Source organism: Gorilla gorilla, chromosome 12 (assembly GCF_029281585.2).
Source record: "Gorilla gorilla gorilla isolate KB3781 chromosome 12, NHGRI_mGorGor1-v2.1_pri, whole genome shotgun sequence".
Taxonomy (NCBI): Eukaryota; Metazoa; Chordata; class Mammalia; order Primates; family Hominidae; genus Gorilla; species Gorilla gorilla.
Window position 1 is genome coordinate 119,928,037 of NC_073236.2, and position 22,935 is coordinate 119,950,971.

Genomic DNA, 22,935 nt, shown 5'->3' on the forward strand with positions numbered 1-22,935 from the left:
GCGCACTACGCCGGTGCCCGGTGCGAGGGCGTCACCGGAAGTGTCCCGCGGCGCCCCGGATGCGACCGGGCAACAGCGGTTGCTAGGGCGACGGGAGCTTTCCGGAGCTGCTGGTACTCCCGATTGGAGACGTAGAACCGTTACTTGTCGAGGGCCTTAGCGGCCGCCGTGACCCTCTCGGGGATCCCACGATGTTCTTCTACCTGAGCAAGAAAGTGAGTTTCCTGGGGGGCGTCCTCGTTTCTCCGCCATTCCCGCAGCCTGCGGCGATTCCCGCTGCCTTCCCGAGAAGCCAGGCTCCTTCACCCGGTCCTGATCGTGGCTTCGCCATTCCGCAGCCATCCTTCCCGCCGGGTCCAGCCTCCGACCTCTTCCTGCGGTTCCCAGAGCCCCAGACAGTCTTTGGCCGAGCTTGCTGCCCTCTCGCAGCACTCTCCCATTCCTGCCCCTGGCTAGGTCCTTTTGGGTGGCTTGAGGATAAGTCGCCACGTGCTACCCTATGTTTCCTCCTCCACTTGTTGCTGATCCACGTGATTTAAACTCTTTGGATCACCACGAGCCATTGGGCAAGAGAAAAGAAATAACAATAGGATAGCCTAAGTTGTAGGTAAAAAGGAAGAGGGACTGGTGGTATAGATTTATACCCTCTCCCCGTCCTTCCTTTAAAAAAATCCATCCGGTGAGACTCTGGCGTTGGCTTCCTCCGCAGTCACTATCCTTCTCTTTTGTGCACTTCTTTCCCTGTTTCCCAAATGCTAGAGCCCGGGTCAGTTCAGGGGACCATGCCCATTTTCACAACAGCTCATTTTTTTTCTGCAAGGCCGTTCGTTTTTCTTCTTGGAAGATTTTCTTCAGCTTTCATCTCCTGCAGACTTACTTCCCAACTCCTTCGTGAAAAGTTGCTAGTGCGGCTGTGGTTGCTTTTTCAGATTTCCATTCCCAATAACGTGAAGCTGCAGTGTGTATCCTGGAACAAGGAACAAGGGTTCATAGCATGCGGTGGTGAAGATGGATTACTGAAAGTTTTGAAATTAGAGACGCAGACAGGTAAATGAATGCAAGCTCACATGTTTGGTAGTAAATTGGCTAATGTTATTTGTTCAGTGCGATTTACTCATGTTATCTGTCAATATGCAGTTCTGATTATTTTAAAGGGAAAACTACCAAAACATTTTATGGTGTTTTTCTGGAGTATATTTGCAATAAAGTTCAGAGAATGTTGAATGTAAACATCAGATGGTTTTTGCTGAGTTATTAATGGAAAATGAGAAATAATGGAGAATGAAAATAAGTCACTGTGTTATGCTATGTCTAATTATTGTACTATATTATTAGGAGTCTAATAGAAATCCTGTGAGTCAACATTTCAGTAAGAAAATCTGGCAGATTGTTTACAGGTCTGTGTCATCCTTTCTGCTTATCAGATGCATTAATGGTTATTCACCTAGTGTCCAAGAACAGAAAATGGGATACGTTTTACATTTCTATTAGTAGGTCTCTTGTCTTTGCAGCTTGATTTCTTTGTTTATCTAGTTCTCTGGAATCACAGCAAACAGCTTCCCACTTCTTTAGCCCCCCTAGTGCCGCACTAGATTGAAGATCTAGATAAGGCAATTGGAGTTAAATCTCAGCTCTTCCACAAGACTACTGAATGACTTTCAACAAGTTAGCTGAGGATCTTACTGCTAGTTTAGTCTTCCATAAAATGAAAATGTAGGGGGTTAAAGTGCATTACATTTTTGGATTCCTTACAACATAGCTTCTTAAACTGTATTAGGTATAAGAATCACTGGAAGAGGTTGTTAAGATGGGTTTCATGCGCTAACCCCACACAATATACCCGGGATGGGGCCTGGGAATTTCCATTTCTAGTGAAGCTGAGTTGCTGGTCCTCAGACCCCACTTTGAATAGCATTACCTTACAACTTTGAATGCGGTATGAATAATAAATACTTATTGACGATTTTCCATATAGTGGATGTTTAACCTTCACAATCTTATTTGACTTCACAATAATCTTGGGCAGTAGGTATTCTAGGTGAGAAAATTGAGGCTCTGAGCTGTTAATTGCCCTAGGTCACGCAGCCAGTAAGTGGCAGAGCAAGGATGAGAAACTAAGTTTGTCTCACATTCAAGTCCTTGTTTTTAACCACTACACAAAGGGCTAGTGGACAGCCTAAGTAAAGAAGAGTACCAATTAAAGTTTGGCTTATGCTGTTTTATAGTTCAATCTGTCAGTGCTTTAGTTTTTTAAAACTGTGTTAAAAGAAAGTTTTTCTCTGTTTCTTAAATGTGTATATAGATATATATATGCATGTGTATATATATATGTGTCTGTATATACATACTTTTGCTTACAATATGTAGCAAGTTTTTTTTTTTTTTTTTTTTTTTGAGACAGAGTTTCGCTCTGTTGCCCAGGCTGGAGTGCAGTGGCTGGATCTTGGCTCATTGCAAGCTCCGCCTCCTGGGTTCATGCCATTCTCCTACCTCAGCCTCCCAAGTAGCTGGGACTACAGGTGCCCACCACCATGCCTGGCTAATTTTTTTGTATTTTTAGTAGAGACAGGGTTTCACCGTGTTAGCCAGGATGGTCTTGATCTCCTGACCTCGTGATCCGCCCACCTCGGCCTCCCTAGGTGCTGGGATTACAGGCATGAGCCACCGTGCCTGGCCTGCAAGTTTTAAATTACATTAAGAAATGCATTCATTTTGTTTAACACTGAAGGCTTTTTTAAAAACAAACTTCTTTTTCTGCTCTGCCCTTTTGATGAGCTGTGACTGGAGTATTCTTTGAAATTAGTGAACAAGATGGGAAATCGATTCTTGGGAGGTTTGGAAAATGGAGTAAAGTATTTGTTTTGGAACTGAACGATTATGAATTGTGCTGAAAGAAATAAATATGAGGAATATGGCTGTGAGAGTCTAACAAGATCAGTATATTATATTTAATACAAATAGTGTTGATTCAGCAGATCCCTCCAGTAACAATCATAGATATTGCATGCCTGCTTTCTGTCAAGCACTGTGTTGTGCTAAAGATGCAACATGTGAAGTATAATGTGTTGTAGTTTGGGTACAGCAACATAATAAAGCAATCCTCTACATCAATAAATCATCTTCTATGGCACCATTGTTAATGTTTATTTAGTATTTCATTATATTGGTATTAATATATCATAATTTGCTTAACCAATTTTAGTATTGGACATTTAGGTGTCTCCACATTTTTACTATTAAAGCAACTGTATCTTTGTATCCAAATCTTTGAATAAATTGTTAATACTTTCTATGATAAATCTCTAGAAATGGCATTCACTGGATCGAAGAGCATGTACATTTATACAAGTTCCTAATATGCGTACACAAATTACCCTCCAGAAAGTTTGCACCACATTGCATTTCCAGTTTTCAGTTCCCTGCTCTAGAAGGAAAGGAATTAGAACCAGCAATCCATCTTTTTACATCAGGTTTACTTCTCTCACAGGCCAGCTTCCAGTGTTTTGCTGGAGCCCATCTCCCTTCACCTTCTCAGGTACCTTTCTGCCAATTTATCCTCTCTCTCTCCTTTCAGTATCAGTCCTCTCTCCTTTTCTCTCCCTGACCAGTGACTTTCATGTTCTAAATCTAATGGACAGCTTTTATTGACTCATCAGGATTTGACTTGAAACATTATTTTTCCAGACAAGAGAATTCAGAATGTTTAAGTTATTGTTATATTTAGACGTACTACTTTTCTCTCCTTCTCTGGTCAGTCCTCAGTCTCTTTGCTAGATTTCCCTCTTCTATTAGAATTCCTGAGAACTTGCTTCTGGGCTCTCTATTCACTTGCTCTATTTATTCTTTCATTCTCATGCCCTTAAATGCCATCTGTGGTATGAGGTGAAGAGCCCCACATTTATATCTCCAGCCCAGTCCTGATTTTTCAGACCTGGGTGTCTCCACTGGAGTCTTTCACAGGTATCTCGTATTTACTGTGTTCAAAACCGAACTCTTGATATTCTTCCAAATCTCTTTCAATTCTCTCCATTTCAGCAAATATCTCCATTTCACTCATTTGCTCAAGCTGGAAATCTTCTCTTTTCCTCCGTTAACAACATCTGCATCAGCAATCCTGTTGCTTTTGTCTCCAAAGTGTATCTTGAACCCATCCTTTCCTTTGTCTCCCCTGCTCCTTCTATAGCTCCAGCTACCATCATCCCTCACCTGGTCTATTGTGAGAATCAGTTTCCCTCCTTCTATTGTCTCTGGCTTCCTCTTAGTCGTTCTTGACACTCTAGCCAGTGTCAGGCTTTTTTTTTTTTTTTTTTTGAGACGGGGTCTCACTCTGTTGCCCAGGCTGGAGTGCAGTGGTGCAATCTTGGCTCACTGCAACTTCCACTTCCCGGGTTCAAGTGATTCTCCTGCCTCAGCCTCCTGAGTAGCTGGGATTACAGGTGCATGCCACCATGCCCAGCTAATTTTTTGTATTTTTTTTTTTTTTAGTAGAGACAGGGTTTCACCGTGTTACCCAGGATGGTCGTGATCTCCTGACTTCAAGCGACCCGCCCGCCTGGGCCTCCCAAAATGCTGGGATTACAGGTGTGAGCCACTGCGCCTGACCCTTTTTTTTTTTTTTTTTTAAAGGGACCAGATGATGTCATTTCCTTGCCAAAAGGTATTTAAAGGGCTGACAGCCTGGGTTGGAGCTGCTTGTGGTAGGGTTTGAGGATGATGGTCCTGGGTTGGAGTTGCTTGTGGTAGGGTTTGAGGGTGATGGTCCTGGGTTGGAGCTGCTTGTGGTAGGGTTTGAGGATGATGGTCCTGGGTTGGAGCTGCTTGTGGTAGGGTTTGAGGATGATGGTCCTGGGTTGGAGCTGCTTGTGGTAGGGTTTGAGGATGATGGTCCTGGGTTGGAGCTGCTTGTGGTAGGGTTTGAGGGTGATGATCCTGGGTTGGAGCTGCTTGTGGTAGGGTTTGAGGGTGATGGTCCTGGGTTGGAGCTGCTTGTGGTAGGGTTTGAGGGTGATGGTCCTGGGTTGCAGCTGCTTGTGGTAGGGTTTGAGGATGATGGTCCTGGGTTGGAGCTGCTTGTGGTAGGGTTTGAGGATGATGGTCGTGGGTTGGAGCTGCTTGTGGTAGGGTTTGAGGATGATGGTCCTGGGTTGGAGCTGCTTGTGGTAGGGTTTGAGGATGATGGTCCTGGGTTGGAGCTGCTTGTGGTAGGGTTTGAGGATGATGGTCCTGGGTTGGAGCTGCTTGTGGTAGGGTTTGAGGGTGATGGTCCTGGGTTGGAGCTGCTTGTGGTAGGGTTTGAGGGTGATGGTCCTGGGTTGCAGCTGCTTGTGGTAGGGTTTGAGGATGATGGTCCTGGGTTGGAGCTGCTTGTGGTAGGGTTTGAGGATGATGGTCGTGGGTTGGAGCTGCTTGTGGTAGGGTTTGAGGATGATGGTCCTGGGTTGGAGCTGCTTGTGGTAGGGTTTGAGGATGATGGTCCTGGGTTGGAGCTGCTTGTGGTAGGGTTTGAGGATGATGGTCCTGGGTTGGAGCTGCTTGTGGTAGGGTTTGAGAATGATAATCCTGGGTTGGAGTTGCTGGTGGTAGGGTTTGAGGATGATGGCCCTGGGTTGGAGCTGCTTGTGGTAGGGTTTGAGGATGATGGCCCTGACTAGGATTGAGGTGGCATTTCTTGCTTTTTCTGCTACGACTGCCAAGGCCTCCATCCTCATCCTCATGAGAGGAAATAGAGAGCCCTGGAAGCCAACATTTGCATCAGAGAAAAAGTATATAGGCCATGGAAGCCAACTGCAGCTGACTGCGCAGTCCTCCGGTACCTGCAGGCAGTGACATTGCCTCAACCTTCCAATATGCCCAGGACAACAAAATTGACCAGAAATCTCAGATAAGGTGTCCTTAGCTAGACCCAGGGATGCATACAGAGTCCTTTGCAGTCAGTCATTCACACAGAGAAGCAAGGCAACCAGGTGATCCTGCCAGAGAGTCTGGCGAATATGGTACCATCTCTTTCTCAGAATTGTATTATTCTTATGTGTTGCAAAACAGTCTTCTGTATATTTTGATTCTAGGTTTCAAGCTTATTTTGCAGCATGTAACAGGAATTTCTGTTGAAATTGGGCTGCTGACAACTTTTATGAATGCAAACAAAAGCATTGGCAGTCACGCTTTTCTAAGAGAAAGATTCTCAAAGATTTAGTGTGCTAGGTTATTGGTGTTATTAGCATGATCTTCTGTTCTTCTATGTCATACCTTTTGTTTTCAGTTGCTTTATTACACCTTAATTTTTTAAAAGCCTTCTTTGGACTTTTTGATGTACTTTGGATTGTTGGAATAACTGATTTCATTCTGAAATTCCTTTACATGAGTTTAAAATGCTTTATTTTATTGGTGACTTCTTTGATTATGCCTTTTAAATCCAAGGATTACTGTTATGTGCTTTTAGAAGATTTATGTCGGTATTACCAGATTTTTGTTCACATACCAGTTTGGTTTCATTACCTTATTGGCTATCTGGAGTCTAGTAATGTAACTGAATGGAATCTTGGGATATTATCGCTGGCTTTACTCTACATCATTTAAAACTTTTGGCCTTTTTATGGACATCTGAGAACTTTCAGGTGGGTTTTATGAATATTTTTTACATGATCAAGTTACGGAGTTGCTTCCAGCAAGAGACGTTTTCAGATGTGGATGATATTTGTTCAATATATCAAGCTGAATTTCAAAGCCTGTTCTTAACTGTCAGCATGTGTTTTGTCAAGAGTATGCTACCTTATGGTCTAACAGAGGGCAAACATGGGTGGTCAATCTAAATCTCATATCACCCATTTCACTTAGGTTATAGTGACATCAGAATATGTGTGTGTGTATATATATATATATATATGCATTAGAATGGATTTTTCAGTGCTAGAAATTAAGAAAAATGTTTCCACCAAATATTTTAGAATATTATAATAAAGTTTAAGTATGTTGTACAATTTTTAAAAGATTAAATGAATGAAAGAACCCTGTGCTAAAAAAATTATATTCAGCCTAATGTGTATGTCAGCAACATTTATTCTATCTTAATTGACAGATGATTGCATTGTTAAACTGTACATGTGTACTCTTGTGTTACCAAAACAACTGGGTAATTAGAACTAGTGATTTAGAGGAAATTCGGTATTTTTTCCTGACAATGTTTTCAGAATAAAGGATATTTTTCATAATATTTTAAGATACTTGTTATCTGAAAGTAGAATTTTCTTTAGCATTGGTATAATACCCATTCTCACAAATTCTTAAGATCTTCATAACATTTGTATTTTAAATGAAAATTTTAAATGCTATGTTTTATGTGTAACAGATTTCTAAGCCAAGATTAATTTATTGAGATGACATTTTAATATTCTCTGTAGGATGGTTAGTAAATTTTTAAGACGTCTTTAGAGGTTTTCATTGCACTTTGGATAAAATCTAAAATTCTTATCATTTTCTACAAATACTTCATAGTTTTTCTTGTGCCTATCGCTCCAGCCTTGTTTGATGCAATTTTCTCCCCTGTTCATCCACATAGGCCTTCTTAGAGTTTGTCAAGGGCTCTAGTTGTCTACCTCAGAGCCTTTGCATTGCTGTGTCCTAGCCTGGAATACTCCCCTTCTTTCTCTACCTTTCCTGGCTATCTCCAGTTTACCTCTCAGTCTCAGCTTAAATATCAGTTCTTCTGATAGCCTTCCCTGGTTCCCCATCAATCTAAATTAAGTCACTTCTGCTACTCTTTCTTATTATGCTTTCACATTCCCAGTTTATAGTTACATTTATGTGTGTGTGAGTATGTATTTAATATTGGTCCCTCAGACTGAAAGCTCTGAGGAGAAAGGGGAAATGACTGTTTTGTTCACCATTTTATATGTAGAACCTTTTGTAATGCATAGCACAGTGTACACATTTAATAAATATTTGTTGAATGAATGAATAAATGAGTGAATATAAGATTCTGTGTAATCTAGTGAAAACCCATTTTCAAAGTCTATGCTGTTTTGATCCCTTGTAAGCTGTAGAGTTTTCAATCTGTAGGCCATAAATATTTCTATTTGTGGTCTTTTGGAAAGGAATAAAAAGCAGTGATGATTATTAATATATGTAATATATGAGTAAACAATCTTCATTTATATATTTTGCTTTATTTTACCAGAATATCTTTGCAAGGGGTATGTGTTATTGTTCATGTTTATACCATGAGAAAAATATATCAGAATGGGGCATACTTAAAAAAATGATTAATACTGCCCAGGAATACAAAAAGAGTAAAAATCTTATAATATGTCACTTTTACATATTTATCATAGTAGTTTGTTTTGTTTTGTTTTAGATGATGCAAAATTGAGGGGCCTTGCAGCCCCCAGTAACCTTTCTATGAATCAGACTCTTGAAGGTCATAGTGGTGAGTCATTCAATTTCTTTTAAGTCATGTTTGAGTGGTATTTGGGCATTTAGAAAGTTTCTACTTAATGCAGAAGTGTCAACATTTTAAATAATGGTAATATTTACAGTACAGATGCTCTTTGAGTTATGATGGGGATATGTTCCAATAAACCCATTGTAAGTTGAAAATGCATTTAATACACCTAACCTACTGAACATCATAGCTCTGCCTAGCTTACCTTAAATATGCCCAGAAAACACTAGCCTACAGTTGGGCACAATCATCTGACATAAAGCCTATTTTATAATAAAATGTTGAATATCTTATGTAACTTATTGATTTCTGTACTGAAAGTGAAAAACAGAATGGTTGTATGGGCACTCGAAGTACGGTTTCTACTGAATGCGCATTGCATTCCCACCACCGAAAGGTCATTTAAGTAGTACCATTGTAAGTTGGGAGCTGTTTGTAATCATTTCTGTTGAGACATAAGTAATACAACTTAGAGTCATTCAACTTTTACATGATTAAACAACATCTTAAATAAATCTAGAAGAAAATAGCTGTTTTTAATATATTGAAAATACTCCTGTCTATGGATGTTGTATAGATAATCCTTTTTAGAATCTGTCCTATGATTCCAGATTAAAGGAGACTGAAGAGACTGGGTGTAGTGGCTCACACCTATAGTTCAAGCACTTTGGGAGGCCAAGGTGGGAAGACTGCATGAGGCTAGGATTTTGGAACCACCCTGGGCAACATAATGAGACCCTGTTTCTACAAAAAATAAAAAAAATTAACCAGGTGTGGTGCTGTGTGCCTGTAGTCCCCGGTACTCAGGAGGCTGAGGTGGGAGGATCCCTTGAGCTCATGAGTTGGAGGCTGCAGTAAGCCATGATTGTGCCACTGCATTCCAGCCTTGGTGACAGTGCAAGATCCTGTCTCAAGAAAAAAAAAGACTGAAGATTGAAGATGTATAACAACTAAATGCACTGTATAATCCTAGATTGGATCTTGGAATGAGAAGAAGTGTCTATAAAGCACATTATTTGGACAATTGATAAAATTTGTATATGGACTGTGAGTTAGATAATAGTATATCAGTGTTAAACTTCCTAATTTGTAATATGATTATGGAAGAGAATGTCTTTATTTTTAGGAAATGTACACTAAAGTATTTAGGGATTAAAAAATTAAAAGTCATCAATTATTCATGTACCCTAGAGGTTTAAGATATGCTCAAGAGTGTTTTACTAATAGAATGGAAAACGAGTGAGAGGTGGGCAGAAGAGAGATTATAGGACATATCTACCAAAAATGATAAAAGTCCCCTAAACAAGTACTTGTTATGGTGTCCTTTGAACATCATTATTTTTGGGAGTCAGGCCAATTGAGTAAACCATGCTTGTATTTGTTTCTGTCATCAGGTATATGGTAGTTCTGGTAGCTAGCCATGATAGGTGTCTTTACTGGGATGAAATAGGGATAGATATGAAAAATAGTATTATGCATTCTTGTAGAAAATTAGTGATATCAATAACTGCATCCTCTGAATAAGTTTTGAGGAATATTAAAGACTAGTTAGCTGTACAGGAACCATATTGATTTTAACATGATCTTGGTGTTTATATAAAAATGTAAATTTGAAATTAATTGTAACCTTTAAGTTTCTAAATTGTTTTATAATGTTCTAGGTTCTGTTCAAGTTGTAACATGGAATGAGCAGTATCAGAAGTTGACTACCAGTGATGAAAATGGGCTTATCATTGTGTGGATGTTATATAAAGGTATACTTTACTAGGAGAGATTATTTAATTTTTCACAAGTTGGCATCTGGATCACAGTATTTGGATGGGTAAATAACATCTCCAAAATAGACCCCTTTTACTAACAACAGGAGTTCATCCTGACTGCACAGTGATAATATTTCTGGATTTATTGCTACCTACTTTTCACTTTTTTTTTTAAACTTTAACCCTGTTATTAAGAAAGTGAATTAGGTGACTGTTGGCTATCTCCAAAAAGAACTTAGACTCTTAGCAGAAGAATAGCTTCTACTTGAGATAAGTCTTTTTTTTTTCCAGATTTCCAATAAGAATTACTTCTAGGTAGTTCCAGTTTATAATTACATTCATGTGTGTGTGAGTGTGTATTTAATATTGGTTCCTCAGTAGACTGTAAGCTCTGAGGGGAAAGGGGAAATGACTGTTTGTTCATTTTATACATAGAACCTTTTATAATACATAGCACAGTGTACATGTTCAATAAATATTTGTTGAATGAATGAATAAATGAGTGGCTAGAGTTATCTCAGTAGATAAAAACACATTTAGTAAGAAGTCAAAGGGAATAATTCACTTCCTGCATGGGCCAGTTAGTTTCCTTTTCTTTTATGGATACAGATTTTATCTCAACTCTGACTACTGGTTCACAGTTTGTCTACGAGAGAGGGCGAGTAAAAGAAGGATTAACTTAGATAATCCACTTTTACCAGAAAAGCAGCTCATAATACATGTTCTCCTGAGGCCTGTAGTTATCATCTTCAAAAGGGAAGGATGCCTTAGTTCATGTGTGCTGTTTTGAAAAGTTCATGTGTGCTGTTTTAAATGGCAGGGCATACCATTTAAAAAGCCTTCATTAAAGATATGCTATAATACTTTAATTTTTAAAAATGTGTGTGTGTGTGTGTGTGTGTAGGGGATAGAATGTGAAAGTTCAGTGGACTGGAGTAAACTTTGTCTGTTTCCAAGGTAGGTCTTCAGGTCTTCTCTGGGTCTCAGTCTCGATTCTGTTATCCTGCTCTGGGCAGTTATTCCAAATTACATGATTATTTGCTTGGCTGCAGGCCAGAGCTTCACATGTTGGTATGTAAAAAAGCCTTTAAGAAAAACAGAAACAAAATAGCCTATTTTTTTGCTTCTAGTTTGGTTATGCTAAAAGACAAGTTACATCTCATTCCTACCCTGCATACAACTAGAATATTTTTGTCATTCAGCATTAGAGATGTCGTGTCACTAATGTAGTATAAACTGATTAGAATTTTTTCAAGCAGGCTTAGGGTTTTACCTAATATGCTGTGTATTTTTTTTGCCTTCATTCTCTTTGTGATGGTAACTAATATGCTGCATTTAATATGCTTGTAATTATTCATTGGAGAGTTTATGTGCATATATATAAAGTTATTGTTACTTGGAGTTTTTTTTTTTATTGGTTATGATCTCAACCATATTGTTCAAGTGGGAAAAGTTAGGCTTTCAGAAAAATCAGTAGTTTTAGCTCTGAAAAAGCAAATGAAGTTTAATTTTTAATTGACAGAAAGAAAGAGACAGAGAGGGAAAGAAAGAAAGAAGAAACAAAGGATGGACATTTATTATGTTTTTTGTGATAATCTTTGAAGCAGTTATCAGTTAAGCCCAAGTTAATTTTTCATTTTGTTTTTGTTGGATTTGGAAGTTTTATAGTTTAATGTCTCAGGTTGTAGAAAACTTTGCAGTTATTTGTCCCATGGTGTACTTTATGGAATGCTTTCAATTCTTAACTACTGTTTAATAGATGTGAAAGTTTTGACTTGTAATTTTTTAAATTTGTGAAAACAGGCTCTTGGATTGAGGAGATGATCAACAATAGAAATAAATCAGTTGTTCGCAGTATGAGCTGGAATGCTGACGGACAGAAGATCTGCATTGTATATGAAGATGGGGCTGTGATAGTTGGTTCAGTGGATGGTAATGTATTGATTGGACATAGAACTAAGATCAATATCTGGCTGACAGTTTTCTTCTTTAGAGATTTAAGTTAGTTACCATATGTTAGCATTCTGATTGAAAAATAGACATAAAAGGGAAACTATTTGATATACAATTTGACGACATTCAAGAACCGTTCTTTGGTTTTAACCATCTGTTTTTATGTATATTCAAAGAAAAAACTCTATTTTTTTATTTCCTACAGTGGCATTGAAAAAATTGAATTAACTTTTCATCATTATTTTAAACATGTCTGCCTCATTATGTAATTTCTTTTTATATTGGTTAGTCTGTACAAATACGTAGACTTTAGTTTCAAAAAGTCTGTGGTCGTTTTTATTGGAACTGAATATGTCATTGTTGGTTGTAGTTTATAGCCTTAAAAGCCCATATTTTTCAAATTCTAGTAATAGATAAAACTGGGTCTTCTGAGAGTCTGCACCTTTGTTTTAATTTGAAACTCTGTAGAGAAATAATTTATTTTAAAATCATTTTTATTTCTCTCACTCGCTCTCTCTGTGTGTGTGTGTGTGTGTGTGTGTGTGTGTGTGTAACTTCATGTAGTCAACAAATGTTTCTAAGAGCCTATAAAGCAACAGCTATCATTTTAGGAACTAAGGGTACAGCAATGACCAGACCTAGATCAGGAGAGATGGATGAGTAACTGAGAAATTACAATATCCTGTGATAAGCGCTAAGATGGGGAAAATACAGGAGCATGTAGAAGTGCCACCTAATGCAGACTTGGAGGGATCAGGAAAGGCTTCCTGGAGGAAGTGATGCTGATGCTGAGGCATTAGCCACAAGGTACGTTGGTGTGTAGAATGTCTCAGCCCTAAGAAGTAGTATTTGAGGAGGTCCAGAGGAGTTGCACTTAGCTATGTTTGGGCCATTGAAAAAAGTTGATTATCAGTAGGGTATAATACTAACAGTGAAGAGTAGTATGCAGTGAATCTAGAGAGAGAAACAGTGGCCAGATCATGCAGATCATAAGTTATATTAAGGTGTTTGGACTTAAGTCCAACAGCACTTGGGAGGCCAATGAAAAGTTTTAAGAATGGGAGCAATGTGATAAGATTGTTCTTTAGAAACATGTCTGTGCTACATATGAAGAATAGAGAAAGGAAGGAAAGATAATGGGCAGCTGTATCAGGAAACTGCTCTGGCAATTCAGGTGAGAGATTATGGTGGATGGTAGCCATCCAGGTAATGACAAGGGAATGGAAGTAAGTAGATTTTATACATACTCAGGAGGCAGAATAGATAGGATTGGGGATGAGAGGATGGAAGTCCCCAGGGCAGTATCCAGAGTTTTAGCTTGGGCAGCTGGATGGATGGTAATGCCTTTCATTAAAATAGTGTGGAGAAAGATTGATTTTAAGGGAAAATTCCTCTGTTGGATATGTTGATTTTGTCATGCCATAGGCCATTCAAGTAAATCTATCCAGACCATAGTTAGACATACATATCTGCAGCTCAAAAATATCTGTGCTGAACACAAAATTTTGGGAACCACCAGCATATGCATGGTAATTTAAACCATTGAAATAGTTGAACAAAAACTAAGAGGCATTTGTAGAGTTAAGAATCAGCAACATTTAGGCTGGGGACAGTGGCTTATGCCTGCAGTCCCAGCACTTTGGGAAGCCAAGGCGGGAGGATTGCTTGAGCTCAGGAGTTTGAGACCAGCCTGGACAACATAGCAAGACCTTGTCTGTGCTAAAAATAAGAAATAAAAAAAATTATCTGGGCGTGGTGGCACACTCCTGAAGTCCCAATCACCTGGGAGGCCAAAGTGGGAGGATTGCTTGAGCCTGAGAGGTTGAGGCTGCAGTGAGCCATGATCTTACCACTACACTCTAGCCTGGGCAACAGAGTGAGACCCTGTCTCAGGAAAAAAAAAAATCAGCAACGTTTAAGGGATGGGCAGAAGAAGGATGTCGAGAAATATAAGAGTCTTGGAGATAAAGGAGTATATGGGCTAATGGCAGCCAAGAGAGTTCAGGAAGGAGGGAGTGGTAAAAAAAAAAAAATGTATCAATTGGCTTTAGCAACAGGCCATCAGTGACGTCCATGAAGGCAGTTTCTTTCTTTTTTTTAAACAACAGAAATTTATTTTCTCAGAGTTCTAGACTCTAGAAGTCCAAGATCAAGATGTCAACAGGTTTGGTTTCTTCTTTTTTATTTATTATTTTTATAGATTTAGGGGGTACAAGTGCAGGTTTGTTATATGGATATATTGAATATTGGTGAGGTCTGGACTATTAGTATATAACCATAACCCAAATAGTGTATGTTGTAGGCAGTTTCAATGGAGTTGTGGGGCAGAAGCCAGATTGGGAGGGGTTAAGGGTTGAGGGGGAGTCGAAGTGGAGACTATAGGTGTGAAGAACTCTTTCATGAAGTTTGGTTGGGAAAGGAATGGTAGAAATAGTAGTTAGAGGGGGAACTTGGGGTTAATAAAAGTGTTTATTTTATTTTATTTAAGGTGATGGTTTCAAAGAGAAATAGATCTGCATGTATTTAAATCCACATAAGAAAGGCCCTGGAGTGAAGAGTTTAATGAGAAAGAGAAAATGAGAGTAGTCGATAAAGGGAGATCTTTGCAAAAGTAGGAAGGGATTAGATCAGAGAATACATAGAGGAATTAGCCTTAGATAGGGGACTGACTGGGGAAATACCTCTTCTTTTGTAGTGGGCAATGCAGAAAGTGTAAGCATGGATTCAGTTATGTTCTGAATTGTTGAAGATGGGAATGAGGAATTTGTTTTTTGGGTGCTTTTATTTTCTTTCCAAAATAGAAGATGGGCTCAACTGCTAATTGGGAGTGAGATCCAGCATCAGAGTTTAGAAGAAAGGGGAGAAAGGTTGAAACAGCTGCTATTTCAGATGTCTTTTCAGGCACATATAGGTGCTCAGTAAATATTTATTGGCAAATATTTATTGGCCAAATAAATTGAATGAATGCATGAATGCTGTGAAGAATTTGCGAGATCTTTAGAAAAACAAAGATTTTGAAAGCCGTTGTTGGATGATCATGACCTTGAACAACTTTTAATAATGTTTTGTTTTAGGCAATCGTATTTGGGGAAAAGACCTGAAGGGTATACAGCTATCCCATGTAACATGGTCTGCGGACAGTAAAGTCTTACTTTTTGGAATGGCAAATGGGGAAATACACATTTATGATAATCAAGGAAATTTTATGGTAAGTAAGTGTATGCATCAGTCTTGTTTATACAATTTTATATGATTATCGTACATATCATTCATGTTTGTATATATATTTATTTGTTATGGTGGTTTGTGTAATTAAAGTCTTCAATTCAGATTTTTTTCTTTTTCCCAATCGTCTAAATTTTGTTTTAATTAAATAAAATTTTGGTTTTCTCAAGGCAAATTAGTGCAGCAAGTTCGAGTGTAGCTTTTAGTTCCAATTTTTTTTGGTAGGTAGAAAGGACGAGGTGTCAGTGCATTTAAGCAGTGAGATAATGAGTAGGGCGATGTGCAGTTTAAGTTTTGTAGGTGTCTTCTGGTGTCTGAAGCCAAAGTTTACATGTAGATACCAAAGGGTATTTTTGTAGCAAGCTACCAATGGTTGTTTGTAAAAAGAATGACAGACTTAAATGGTAAGTGAGAAAAATCAGTCCCTGGAAAGAAGGTAAAATAGAATAGGATCAGGCAGCATAATCTGGAGAAAAATTCTGGCTTTGCAAGGTTTAGCTATAATGGATGTATGATTACTGGTGGGGCAGTTTTGTTTTTTAGCAAGGGTTAGGACATTAAGTAAATCCACTCACTGGTGGAAGTAAAATAATGAACTTTTATATCATTTTGCTGTTTTCAAACTACTTTTATATACTTGTTGTTTGAGTCTCATAAAAACTCAGTGTTTTTTAATCCCCATTTTTTACATGTGGGGAAAATGGACATTTAGGTGATTTGTCCATGGCCTGTATACCAGTAAGTGATTAAGCTTTAATTTGCCACCTGATTTTTAGATTGTATTTTTCAGTGTTCTTCCTACAATACTCTATTGAGTATTGTCTCTATACTGCTCTGTTTTAAAATGTAAAATATTAAACCTAACCAATTTTATTTAGATAAAAATGAAACTGAGTTGTTTGGTGAATGTCACTGGAGCTATCAGCATTGCTGGAATTCATTGGTACCATGGCACAGAAGGCTACGTGGAGCCTGATTGCCCTTGCCTTGCTGTTTGCTTTGATAATGGAAGATGCCAAATAATGAGACATGAGAATGACCAAAGTAAGGAATTTTTCTGTTTAAAAAATTTTTTTAATTTCTATTTTTTTTTTTTCTTTTTGAGATGGAGTCTCACTGTATCGCCCAGGCTGGAGTGCAGTGGCACGATCTTGGCTCACAGCAACTTCTGCCTCCCGGGTTCAAGCGATTTTCCTGCCTCAGCCTCCCGAGTAGCTGGGACTACAGGGCGTGCCACTATGCCTGGCTAATTTTTTGTATTTTTAGTAGAGACAGGGTTTCACCCTGTTAGCCAGGATAGTCTCTATCTCCTGACCTCGTGATCCACCTGCCTCAGCCTCCCAAAGTGCTGGGATTACAGGCGTGAGCCACTGTGCCCGGCCTCAATTTCTAATTTTTAACTTTTTTTTTTTTGCGACAGGGTCTTGCTCTGTTGCCAAGGCTGGAGTGCAGTGGTGCATTCTTGGCTCACTGCAGCCTTGTCCTCCCAGGCTCAAGGTCTCAGCCTCCTGAGGAGCTGGGACCACAGGTGTGCACCAACTCCTCCAGCTAATTTTTGTATTTTTCGTAGAGACAGGGTTTCACCATGTTGCCCAGGCCGATCTTGAACTCCTGGACTCAAGTGATCCGCCTGCCTCAGCCTCCTAAAGTGTTGGGATTATAGGTGTGAGCCATTGTACCCAGCCCTGTTTTTTTAAAAATGTGGAAAGTTTTAAAAATGTTTAAAAGTTGTTCTTAAGATTATAAAGTTCTCTAGGCTACGTATTTTCCCACAGTGACCTCATTTTTCTCTTTTTGACTAGATCCCGTTTTGATTGACACTGGCATGTACGTAGTAGGCATCCAGTGGAACCACATGGGCAGCGTGTTAGCTGTGGCGGGCTTCCAGAAGGCAGCCATGCAGGACAAAGATGTGAACATTGTGCAGTTTTACACTCCGTTTGGTGAGGTAAATGCATTCAAATTGATCTTCTTTCTTTCTATTTAAATGTGCAGTGAGTAAGGTAGAGGAAAAAAGAACAAAGGAAACGGTGTAAACTTATCACATTTTCTTTTAGGGACATTTCATCTTCATAGTATAAATCTTTGTTGTATTTTATCATGGAATTTTATAATCTTATAGTTTTATAATTATAAAATAAAAATTACAATTTTATACATTCAGAAAACCAGAAGTTTAACATAAGAAATCACCATGGAGTAGTTATTTTGAATATTTTCTCTGTGATCTGAATATGTGTCTCTTTTCATAGCCAGCTTTTGAGTAGTATTTAGTATAATATAGTTGTTTCAGATTAATTTTTCTGATTTTTAATGTGATGTTTTAAATGTGTTTAGATGTTAAACATACATATCTGTCTGTCCTTGCTTCAAACTTCTAATACTTTTAATTTGTTGCAAAGTAATCAGTTATTTGAAGAAAATTTAATAATTAATCTTAGGTGATGCTACATTAAAATAAAAGCATTGTTTTCATAAATGTACATATGAGTATTATCCTTCTCAATAGTATTTTTAATAAATTTAATTTTAAAAGAATTTTCAGAAGTAGCATTGGAAAATGTCAAGTAGGAGAATTAATATATTGTGAATTTTAAAGAATTTAGAAAGTGAGAGCTTATTAATAACTAAGCTTAATACGTTTTTTGAATGTCTTATTTTCTAATCCAGTACTATATTTTGTCCCTTTTGAATACCCTGTTGGCTTTTATAAATTCACCATAGACTACAGTGATATGTATTTTTGGCTGCATAAAAGCCTATACCAGTTGTTTTAATGTTATTTTTATGTATTTTAATAATTTCTTTTAGGGCAAGAAATGATGTCTTCTGATGCTTTTGAATCAGTATCTCAAAGTTACCCAGTAGAATATACCGTAGAACGTAGATGCTCTCTATACATTGTCAAATGGCAATATTTCTCGTAGATGTAAAAGTGAAGGAAAAAAAAAAGCATAGTTTTCAAGGTTCCTAAATAATTAAAAATCTGCATTCTAATTATTTCTGTTTTTATAGCCTCCTTCTTAATTCATGTTCTTTATTGGTTATTTTTGTTGGTTGCCATTTACTTATTTATCATAATGTTTTATCTGCTTATTTTTGTTAGTTCAGCCTTCCCCAGGTAGAAAAACATGAGTTCTAAAGTCTGTTTGTTTGTCTTGCAAAACAGTGTGTTAAGTGTTAAACGGAAAACTGTAAGTGGGGTTTGGTTTAGCTGTAACTAAAAGTATCTAGCATAGTTCCTTAGGTCATAGTAGTCAGTATTTTCTGAGTGAGTGAATATATGGGGAATTATTTGGATCTGTGTTATTGTTAAGGTAGAAAAGATAACCTGGATGGAAGTTATCTAACAATTTAAACTTAATGATTTAAACTTAAGAAAACCTCAGAGAAGAATTTGCTTTTAAATTCTGAGGGCCAGGGGCTCCTGGGTTTTACACTGTGGTCTTAGCCATGGTAGGAGATAACAGAGCATAGGGTTTATAGTCAAGTTGATCTGGCATTGAATTCATTTTCCACAGTGTAGTTTGACATAGAGAAGTTATTTAGCCTCTGAGACACAGTTTAGTTATTTTCAGAAATAAAGGAAATACGTCATGGTGCTGTTGTAAAGATTAAAGGAGATTACAATGAGGAAATGCCTACACAGTGCCTGGCACGTAATGAGGGCTTACTAAAAGGTGGTTTTCTTTCCTTGCTGCTGCCACATCCTGGCTGGTTTGCAGTTAGAAGATGGCCATATTCTCCTCCTCTTATGGATGGGTCAATACCAAGAGTACTGTAGAGGGCTTGCTGGTTCCCCTTTAATTTCATACAGGTAGCAAGACAGATAGATCAGACCCTCCTAGGTTAAAACTTTGGGTTTTTTTCTTCCATTGGTTTCCTTGGCAAAATGGAGCTCAATACATTTGTCTTACTCTATTATGTGCTGCTATGACAGAATACCACAGACTGCGTAGTATATATTAACAGAAACTTATTGGCTCACAGTTCTGGAGAATGAGAAGTCCAGTATTGAGCTACTGACATCTGGTGAGGGCTTTCCTGCTGCATAATTTCATGGTGGAAGGAAGAAGGGCAAAGAGAGTGCAACAGAGAGACAAGAGGGGACCTAATTCCCCTTTGTATAATGCCAGTAGTCCCAGCCATGAGGGCCCTCATGCCCTGATCACTGCTTAAAGGTCTCATCTCTTAATACTGTCAAAATGGCAATTACATTTCAACATGAGTTTTGGAGGGGACAGACATTCAAACTGTAGTAACATTAAATTTGACCCTAGAGGGTATCTGCTTAGAACAAGGGATACCAGTAAAGTTCATTGAAATTTTGGGGATTCTATCATTCTGTCAAATAAAAGATATAGATTAAAAATGTTCGATTGCCTTATAGCCACATTAAAAAAGTGTTTGTATTCATTTATTCACTCGTTAATTTGCTCATAAAAAGTACTGTTTATTTATTTTAAATTTTAAATTAAAAAACTTTGAATGTATATTTATTGAAGATATATATTGACTATCAGTTTATCAAATAATCTATTAATGGAAAGGGAAAGAAATGTGAATATGATACAGTTAGTACTCTTAAGGAGCTCATTCTGTAATTCTCTGGAACCATAGAATGGGGGAAGAAGTCAGGACTCGTTGAGGAAGCAGTATTTGAGCTGTATCTTGATGGATGAATAAGTGTGCTCTAGGAGGACAAGGACCCGTAAGGATAGGGGAGCTGTGAAGAAAGAAAAGGGGGATTTCAGGTAGAAGGGATATTGTGTAGGCCAAAGCTGTGGAGGCAGAGTAGTTCCTTCACGAGCAGGCACACAGCAGTTATGGCTAAATAGTGGGATATTAAGCCACATAATATGATTTTGGACAAGATGGGAAAAAGGCATTGTATGCCATGCTAAAGAATGTGATGGTGGGGGATTTACTGATTTTTAAAAGTTATTAAACCTTTTAAAAAGCAGGGTAGGTTATGATTAGATCTGTGTTCCAGAAAGATAATTGTGACAGCAGAGTATAGATTGAATTGGGAGGGCAGAGGGGGAGAATAAGGAAACAGATGAAAAGTAAGACTTAAAGTTAGGAAGCTATTACCACAATTCAGTCCATTAAAAAGGTAATTGTAGAGAGTGGAAAGGAGTAAAAGTGGTAGGACTTGGTGACTCATTGGTTGTGAGGGGATGAAAGAGAAAGACAAGACTTTATGACTGAATTTACTAATAAAATATTTCATTGATTCTAAGAAATATAATTTTTTACAACTTTAAAATGAGGAGGCATCTTATAATCAAAGTTGCCATATTTTAATTAGCAGTGTGTTCTTTCCTTTCCTTAGTTGTACATAAAAATTCATGTTTCAGTCTATGGCATTTTAGATTTGATGAAATTTGCTATTGAATTCTTTGGATATAGTTTGTAAATTTTTCTTATATGCATGTTTTTCATTATAAAAATTCAAGAAACGTGGCTGGGTGCGGTGGCTCACGCCTGTAATCCCAGCACTTTGGGAGGCCGAGGCAGGCAGATCATGAAGTCAGGAGATCGAGACCATCCTGGCTAACACAGTGAAACCCCGTCTCTACTAAAAATACAAAGAATTAGCCGGGCATGGTGGCGGGCGCCTGTAGTCCCAGCTACTCAGGAGGCTGAGGCAGGAGAATGGCGTGAACCTGGGAGGCGGAGCTTGCAGTGAGCCGAGATTACGCCACTGCACTCCAGCCTGGGCAAGAGTGAGAGATTCCGTCTCAAAAAAAAAAAAAAAAAAAAAAAAAAAAAAATTCAAGAAACATGATTTTAAAGTGACTAGTAACTTTTCACAAAATAATGTTCATACCACTTTTGATCTCTGTGAAGTGATTGGTGGTAATTTGTATTTCAGTTAATTGTTATACTTTAGGTTAAAGATAACTTTCTTTTTCAGCATCTGGGTACTTTGAAAGTTCCTGGAAAGGAAATATCTGCACTATCTTGGGAAGGAGGTGGACTGAAAATTGCACTAGCTGTTGATTCCTTTATATATTTTGCAAACATTCGACCTAATTATAAGGTAAATATTAAGAGCAGTTGTAAAATAAACAGTGTTTCTTACTAAATAATTTTGCTATAGCTCAAAGTATATTCAAAGCTGTCTTGTTTTAGGAGCTAGCAGAAAGGAAGCCTTTTTATGTGAAGATTTTAGAACTAGTAAACTTTTCTAGAATACTATATATAGTTAGTAAAATTACTTCATGAGTCTTAGCCAGAAACAGATGGTACACTCAAAGGAGTAATTGAAGAGAGATTGATGAAGGGCTTATTACAGAGATGTGAGCAGGGCTGAAGGGAACAGTAAGGGATGATAAAAAGTAGCATCCAAAGATTAGCGTCAGTGAGAAGCCATCACCAGCCCTGGGCCTGAAGGGGCAAGACAAGGGAGTCAGGCTCCTGGAACCCACAAGAGCTGTGGCTGTGCAAGGGGGTCTGCTCTGCAGGAGCCCAGACCCTGCCAACCGGCCAGGCAGAGAGGGATTTGGGGAATAAATATTCCAACTCACCTCTCCACTTGCTGGTGCTTTCTATTGGCCAAACCCAACTGGGAGCCAGATGGCCAGGTAGCCCAGGTGATGGAGTTCGTAGAAACTAGTCTCCAAGGCTCACGGCAGGGTAGAGAAGGGCAGAGAATGGATTAGAAGGAGAAAATGAGAATAAGCAACATAACATATAATCAGTATTTTATCTTGAATTTAACATTTGATCCAAAAGCAAGCTCTCAAATGTGAGATTGATCTGGTAAACTGTTTGTTATAAAAATCTTATATATTTAATTTTTAAAAGGTAAAGGACCTTAGAGAAATGGCTGATTCTAGGACTAGGGCAGGGAAAATACAAGGTAAGCCTGGAACAGTTTATAGTCCCAGCAAGTAAGGAAGTGCTCAGACAACAAAAGGATGGGGAAATGTCAAAAGGACATTGCTGAAAGAGCCTCCCAATGGCCAAAGCTGGAGCACTTTGAATAATAAAATAAATGATGTATTATTTTATTGTGACCCAAAGTATAAATGCCCAAGAGTTGATGCTGATATAGATGGATTATTTGAATAAATAAATAAATGGGAGAGGAGAAACAAATCTTCCTTACAGAATTATTCCAGTTTACTTAGGTATTGCCTTCTCCAGGAGATGGAACATAGGCCCCTGTTCCCCTGGCTTGAGTGTGGCTACACTTAGTTTCCAAAGAGTAGAGTATGGAGAGGGGAAAAAAAGTAGCTTTATATTGGTGAAACTTGTCAATCACACCTTGGCCAAGTGATAAAGGTTAACATCATTAGGAATGTCATGTGGATATCACATGCCCCCTGATATGGTATGATAAAGAAGTGCACTTCGGTTCTGTGCTAGTCTTCCTAAAAACCTGAAGTCCAATCTAAGCATGAGGAAAACATCAGACAAACCCAAATTGAGGGACAATCTACAAAATACTTGACCAGTACTCCTCAAAACTGTTGAGGTCATTAAAAGCAGGGAAAGACTGAGAAATTGTCACACCCCAGAGGAGCCTAAGGAGACATGACTAAATCTAAG

General features: G+C 38.3%; 1 protein-coding gene and 1 pseudogene across 4 annotated transcripts in view; both read left to right on the top strand.

Annotated features, from left to right (window-relative positions):
• The window catches only part of WDR35 (WD repeat domain 35), a 77,219-nt gene continuing 54,284 nt past the window's right edge, over positions 1-22,935 (top strand). For 2 of the 4 annotated variants that reach the window (XM_055378765.2, XM_019021376.4), the window contains exons 1-9: positions 56-215; positions 930-1,047; positions 8,351-8,422; positions 10,099-10,191; positions 12,001-12,129; positions 15,225-15,358; positions 16,254-16,419; positions 17,178-17,323; positions 21,296-21,421. In XM_055378765.2, the coding sequence (XP_055234740.1) occupies positions 192-215; positions 930-1,047; positions 8,351-8,422; positions 10,099-10,191; positions 12,001-12,129; positions 15,225-15,358; positions 16,254-16,419; positions 17,178-17,323; positions 21,296-21,421 (1,008 nt within the window). In that variant the 5' untranslated portion in view covers positions 56-191. Of the gene's footprint in view, positions 216-929; positions 1,048-8,350; positions 8,423-10,098; positions 10,192-12,000; positions 12,130-15,224; positions 15,359-16,253; positions 16,420-17,177; positions 17,324-21,295; positions 21,422-22,935 lie in introns of all 4 variants that reach the window. The other 2 variants (XM_004028890.5, XM_004028891.5) reach the window with 2 other exon arrangements.
• On the top strand, positions 6,131-6,841 carry LOC134756721 (E3 ubiquitin-protein ligase RNFT1-like; annotated as a pseudogene).